The sequence below is a fragment of the Rhinopithecus roxellana genome, chromosome 9 (assembly GCF_007565055.1).
Source record: "Rhinopithecus roxellana isolate Shanxi Qingling chromosome 9, ASM756505v1, whole genome shotgun sequence".
NCBI classification, from domain to species: domain Eukaryota; kingdom Metazoa; phylum Chordata; class Mammalia; order Primates; family Cercopithecidae; genus Rhinopithecus; species Rhinopithecus roxellana.
Genome location: NC_044557.1, coordinates 116468133 through 116475069, shown reverse-complemented (window position 1 = coordinate 116475069; position 6937 = coordinate 116468133). Strand labels below are relative to the sequence as shown.

The 6937-nt window shown below is 47.3% G+C and overlaps 1 protein-coding gene across 1 annotated transcript in view; it reads left to right on the top strand.

Moving 5' to 3' along the window:
• The first annotated feature begins 3695 nt into the window (after nucleotides 1–3695).
• The window catches only part of SBSPON (somatomedin B and thrombospondin type 1 domain containing), a 28695-nt gene continuing 25453 nt past the window's right edge, over nucleotides 3696–6937 (top strand). Inside the window, exon 1 of the mRNA XM_010363510.2 lies at nucleotides 3696–4108. Within this exon, the coding sequence (XP_010361812.1) occupies nucleotides 3895–4108 (214 nt within the window). The 5' untranslated portion in view covers nucleotides 3696–3894. The remainder of the gene's footprint in view (nucleotides 4109–6937) is intronic.

Genomic DNA, 6937 nt, shown 5'->3' with positions numbered 1-6937 from the left:
ATCCGCCCGCCTCGGCCTCCCAAAGTGCTGGGATTACAGGCGTGAGCCACTGCACCCGGCCTACTGGTGCATCTTATAAGCAAAAGTGGCTAATATCCAATATTCTCTCTCTCTATCCATACAGTATTCTGCCTCTGACAAATGTCCCCAAACTGTGTAACAATCAACTACCTTATTTGTCAACCTCAAAAGGTTCCCTCTACAGCCCTCATAGCATTCCGGTTGCTTTTAAAAACTTTTTATTCATCTTACACAGATAAAAATGTAAAACATAGGCTAGGTGCAGTGGCTCACACCTGTAATCCCAGCACATTGAGAGGCTGAGGCAGGCAGATCACCTGAGGTCAGGTGTTAGAGGCCAGCCTGGCCAACATGGTGAAATACCATCTCTACTAAAAATACAAAAATTAGCTGGGCCTGGTGGTGCGTGCCTATAATCCCAGCTACTCTGGAGGCTAAGGCACAAGAATAGCTTGAACCCAGGAGGGGAGGATGCACTGAGATCCAGCCACTGCACTCCAGCCTGGGTGACAGAGTGAGACTCTGTCTCAAAAAAAAAAAAAAAGTAAAACTTACATTTTAAATGTACCCAAACCTTTCTGGAAAGTATTTGTATTTTGATTTACACATACTTTTATAGTTACAGAATTTAGTACAGTACTTAATCTTATTTGTCTTTACTTTCTATTCCAATCTTTCCCAACTCCTCATAAAAAGCTTTATGTAAGGGGAAGAATGTTGCGGTGTTTTGGAAAGAATAATTTCAGTTCTAGTTCTGTTTTGTCACTAATTAGCTACATGTCTAATCTCTCTGTCATCTGCAAAATGAGGATGCTAATATTTTCCTCACAATTATGCAGCATCAAATAAAATCATATACGTGGATTTTTTTTTTTAATTACTACATTCTGGCCAGGTGATGGCTCACACCTGTGATTTCAGTGCTTTGGGAAACCAAGACAGGTGATCTGCTTGAGATCAAGAGTTTGAGACTAGCCTGGGCAACATAGCAAGACCCAGTGTCTCCAAAAAGTAATTAGCTGGGTGTGGCAGCATGTGCCTGTAGTCCTAGCTACTTGGGAGGCTGAGGTGGGAGGATCGCTTGAGTCCAGGAGTTTGATGCTGCAGTGAGCTATGACTGTGCCAGCGCACTCCAGCCTGGGTGACACAGCAAGACCCTGTCTCAAATAAATAAATAAATAAATAAATAAATTACTATGTTCTAGAATGATGAATAGGTAGATCTCCATTCTCCCCTCTGCCTCGCCCCCCCCCCCCCCCGCCTGCCTCCATAATTTTACCAATCCTGGACAGCTTCCAAAGACAACACTTCAGAAGAAAGAGTGTCTTCTAAGGTACATTTTATTACTTCCTGTAGTCATCCACCTGATCACTGGGATGATTTCTGCTCTCCAAACATCTCCAGGGCAAGGAAAACAAAGCCACTAATTGTTACAGTTGACTGCATCCAGTTTCCAGTAAGGATGTCAACTCCATTGCTTTAAATGTCAGGGTCCTCTGACTTTGCCCACTCCTGCAGGAACAGCTCCCTTTGCTAGAGCCTGCTACGGGAGACTTATCTTGATATTTTCAAGACAGTACAAGCTTTAACTTGAAATTGTTTCTTTTAATGTTACCAGAGACAAGCTCCTTTTTATGCTGTTTAAATAGTAATCATTTGTGGTTTTCTTTTTCTTTCTTTCTTTTTTTAAGCAACAAAACCTTTCTGCTTTCCCCAATTTTGCACACAACCAAAACTGCACTCATCTTTACATGATTTAGCCTTAAATTATGGAGTGGGAGTGGGGTGGACATTAGGACATTAATAGAGATATTTAGTTCCCACTAACATCGCCTCATCTCTATGCGCATCTCACAACAAAAAAAGATTTAGTGTTCTATGTTTGAGTTAGGGGCACTGAGATTTGTCAGAAATCACAGAATTAGAACTAGACCCAAATTTTGTAATTCTGGAACCTAAATCTTGTGAGCACAGACCTCCTAACTTTTTGTTTTTGATTTTCAATTTTGTTTTTTTCTATAAGGAAAAGGGCTGGTGGGGGTGGGGAAGGGGCTGAAAAGAATGGTATTTGAGCAGGCTTTTGGCATTATACTTTTAATTCTCTTAAACTAGACCTCTTCTTCTCCTTTCTGTTATCACTTCGTTTCATGTTTTATTCCTGAAAGTGAATTGTCAGCAAATCATTTTCCTTTACATCTTTCTGGAATTGTTCCAGATTCTTATGGCATTACAAAAAAAGTATCTGCCTAAAGGCGTTCTATAAAGCAGACAGTCTTAGAGAAGGCGTGGGTATAAATTACATGAATAAGTTAATACAAAACTGCTAATAAAACCTATAACATGGGAAAAAGCAGAGGGTATAATTTGCTGGCAAAGTTATTTAGTTCCAGCTACAAAAGCTAAAGATACACACCCACACCCACACTCACACACACACGTAAGTATATACGTATATGTTATTTCTTTAGACTACAAAAGTAAGAGAGACTTATCTAAAGAAGAAAAAATAATCTCAATGTTGAGAATTTATTTGTATAAGCTCACAAAGAAAAAATTTCTTTTTGACTTTCGAGTGTGTTTTTCTTGGAAGATGAAATAAGATTAGTCCCCACTGGTCAAATTTTGCGGTTAGAGTTTATAAGATAAAATTCTTATAATGTATTAAATCTTTTTCATTTCACAATGTGTTTTTTATGGTTCATTACTGTATTGTTTTACTACTTTTGTAGTCAAGCTTTTCATTTCTACTTTTGTCAACTTTTCTCTCTGATAAGTAAAGAAAATTCTTCTAAAAATCCTTTTATGAGAAAGGAAGAAAGTCTATGAAATAAATTTGATTTCTTAGGTTCACAGATGCAAAAAACGTTATATTCTTGGCTTCATATAAAAACCATATTAGATTAAATGATTTAAGAACATAAAATGAAAATTCCAGAATAAATTTTGGTGAACAAAAAGAGTGGTGCAGAAAACGTAACACATTTGGAGAGAAAGGGAGAAGAAAATATATATATAAAAAGTTAGGCAAGCATTTTATTAAAGTGCAAGTTCTAAAATATCAGTACACAGTTTTCAGGGGGAGAAATTGGCTTTATCAGAAAGCAGAGCCCCGTTATTTTATTTATTCTTCCCACCATTCATGAATTGCCTCCTCGTGAAGCGAAGTGGCATTTTCCTGGTGCAGAAGAGTCTCATTATAAAATGCAGCAGAAAGAAAGGATGCTCTTTGGACTTATCTCCTGGCTTCTCTGCGGCCTGCGAGGACTGAGAGGGTGGGCGAGCTGCTGTCCACTCTGTATTTGAATGAGCTTTCCCAGGCGAAGGCGGGTGGCCCGCGCAGAGTGCTGCAGAGACGGGTTTGGTGCACTTCGAGTACTCTTGGTCTCAAGGCTTTAGAGTGAAAATACCCGCTTGCTAATGTGTCCCCAGGCGTTAGAAGTACAGTTTAGAGCCAGGAAATGTGGCCTCCCCGGCCGGGCTCCTGGCTACGCCCCGGCACCCCACCCCAACCGCCCCCCCGCCAACCAGCACCTGCTTTTCCGCTCCCGCGCCCCGTAGGTCCCCGTGCGGGAGCTGGGGTACGGGCTGGCAGCGGGGAGTGGGTGGCGCCGGGACCGTCGATTGCGGGCGCGTCCCGGGAACTGCAGCGCCCTCCCCACCTGGGCAGGGGCAGCCCCGCCACCCGCCTGGGCCTCGACTGGCTCACCGCCAGGGCTGGGGAGGGGCGGCGCGGAGGGCGGGGGCCGGGAGCGGGGCAGGGCCCAGCTGTGCCTCGCCGGCCGTTCGGGCAACTCCCGGGCCGCGGCCAGCGGAGGAGCAGAGCGCTTGCCCCGGGGGTCTGCCGCGTCGCAGGCGCCGCCGGAACCCTGGCCATGAGGACCCTGTGGATGGCGCTGTGCGCGTTGGCGCGGCTGTGGCCCGGGGCCCAGGCCGGCTGCGCCGAGGCCGGGCGCTGCTGTCCCGGCCGGGACCCCGCCTGCTTCGCCCGCGGCTGGAGGCTGGACAGGGTCTACGGGACGTGTTTCTGCGACCAAGCCTGTCGCCTCACCGGGGACTGCTGCTTCGACTACGACAGGGCGTGCCCAGGTGGGTGGCCAGGCCGAGGGTGGGGCGCCGGTCGTTCGCCTGCAACCAGCGGGCACAGGGCAGGCGCTGTGCCAAGGACCTCAGCCCCTTCCCTCCTGGCGTGCCAGCCCCTCTATCCCCCCCATCCCCAGCACTGCCATCCAGGTACGCCCGGCTCCATTCATCCTAGAGTCTCCCAGTCCCCTCCTAGACAGCGAAGTGTCCTCCCCACAACCCCAGACAGAGCAGAGCCTGGATGGAAGGGATGGATCCCGCTGTTCTCCTGGAGGGGAGCCGGGTGACGAAATCTCCGACTCAGGAACTCCATTTGGATAGGGCCACCTCTGGCCGGCAGAGATGGCACTGACAGATAACCGGCATGCCCCGGGCCAGGCTCCACCACCTTCATTCTGTTAACCCTCGGGGATCTTTGGGGCTGCTGAGGGGTGATGAGGGCAGGATTGTGTAATCTTCCCACTTTGTGCCAAGGGCGTGCTCTGGGAAGGTATTGATACTTTCTTCTGAAGGGCAAGGTCTTAAAAAACTGAAGGTGTCCTCATCTCTGGACCCCAAAATGTAGCACTGGCTCTTTTTCCTAGGAGGTGTACAGTATGTTCTTGGAATGCAATTTTCTCTGTACAGCATGACAAGGATTGTATCTTGAGGTCCCTATTATGTTGTAATCTTGCTGGTTTTCCTTTAGGGTCAGTCTTTTTCAACTTTAGATTTCCCACAGTATCTCACAGTTCCTTGTCCCTGTAAGGGCTCAATAAAAACCGGTTTAATTGAATTAAAAGATAAAGGAACAAATGATGAGTACAGCCCTGAGGAACAAGGTGTACCTGAGAGAAGCCAGCCATGGAAGTGGAAGTCGCCCTGCTCCTGTTAATCACATCATCCCCAAAGCCACACAGATGTGAGGGTTCGAGCTGAAGGATCCCGGAGTGTCGGATCCTCAGCACTTTCTGGGGCTATGCCATTCCCTGGGCAACCAGATACCCAGTGGCGGGGGGCACCCCTCCTGCCTCTGCACTGTTTGAAGAGGGCTTCAGCCCACCGCCAGGCCGGATGCTGAAAGAACACACTTGAAAGCATTAAAATTTTTTGACCCTGGTTGAAAGCTAATGATTTACCTGTGAATATTGATATTCTTTTTGATAAAGTTTTTTGATAAGCTTCTTTCCCTTTCTGGCTGCAAGGCCAAAGTATTTTACTACTAAAGTAAGATGGAAGAGTCCGCTATTTAGGAAATGCAGCGCCCTTAAGCCAGGTGTCTCCAGCCCCTGCTCCCAGCATCCTAAACTGTGGGCCTCATTTCCCTGTATAACTCAAGCAAAGCCTCTCTCTCATGAGGGGCTTGCCTATGTTTGAAAGGTAATGATGGAATTCCTGTGGCCCAGTTAGTGTCCCCCGATCTGTGGTAAGCGCAGGGATAGAGAAGTGATGAAGATGCAGTCTCTGCTCTCTAGGACTTTCTACTCTGGCCGGGAAACCTGTGCAAACCCCTGTTAGACAGACTTAGCACTGAAATAGGTGATCCAGGAGCTGACCTGGAAGGGAGCACTTAAAAGACCTAAGGAATTCAAGGAAGACTCCCATGAGGAAGTAATGGGTGAGCCTGGACCAGGAGAATGAGGAAGAGGCCGAGGCAGGCTGTAGGAGGGAAGCCCAATGTCACAGTCCAGCAGTTACTGCGGACGTCACCTGCTTATGCCAGGCCCTGTGCTAGGTCTTGAGGCCAAAATGGTGAACAGGACAGATGCTGGAGGCAGCCAGATCTGGAGAGATGCAGGCACATAAGAGGGATGAGGAGAGACAAGGCGAATGTCTCGAGAAGAACTTGCTTTCTAGTGAGACCTAACAGTGCTCCCAGGAATTTCAAAACCCTCAGTCTTTATTTGGTCAAAAAAAAAAAATTGCTTATTTTCGGTCTAGGCGGTAGAATAGTGTGACAAAGAGCTTATGGTTTTGGAGTGGGGATTTAGTGGCTAAGTATGGAAGCGGTGAGATGGCCTGCTGTCTTTTGAAGCTCTCAGAAATCACTGTAAGTGTGCACCCCGGAGAATAGCTGTGAGTTGGGAAAAAGGAGATGGTGTCAGATTGAATTTTAAAAGGCGCATATTCTGAAGCCCTCAATACCCTGTAGCAGAGTCAATAGAGGACCTTGCAGGCCTAGAAGGAAGCAGGTGTGGGACTGAAAAGCTCTGTGTTGAGAAATTCTCTGTGTCTGAAGTTTCTTGCAAAGGGAGGAGGAAAATAAAGACGGTTGGAAGGTGGCCACTTGGTGGGACTGAGTCTGCTCCTTCGAGGGTGAGAGCAGAGGGCCAGGAGCCGAGAGGCCCGGCCTGCTTAGCCCTGGACCCACGCCACAACCATGTGGACCGTGGCTCCTGGCCTCCTGGACCCAGAGCTGATCTGGCAGCCGGAAGCTGGTTTGGGGCAACTCCTGGAATGCAGCCTTCCCTCTCACAGAGTCTAAGTCTCAAATATTTGTTTTTTATTTGTGATTTTTTTTTTTAATCCCAGAAGTAACCTGAATGCCTCAATTTTGCCTCTAAAGTCAGAATCCTGGGTTCAGCCTTTACCCTGGTGCCGTTTGGCTTTGTGACTTTGGAAAAGTCACCCTCATGGGGCCTAAAGCACCTCATTAAAGGGGAATGATACTGCCAGGCAGCAGTGACTCATGCCTATAATCCCAGCACAGTGGGAGGCCAAGGCAGATGGATTGTCTGAGCTCAGGAGTTTGAGACCAGCCTGGCCAACATGGAGAAACCCTCTTTCTTCTAAAAAGATAAAAATTAGCTGGGTGTGTTAGTGCACCTGTAGTCTGAACTACAGGTGAACTACAGA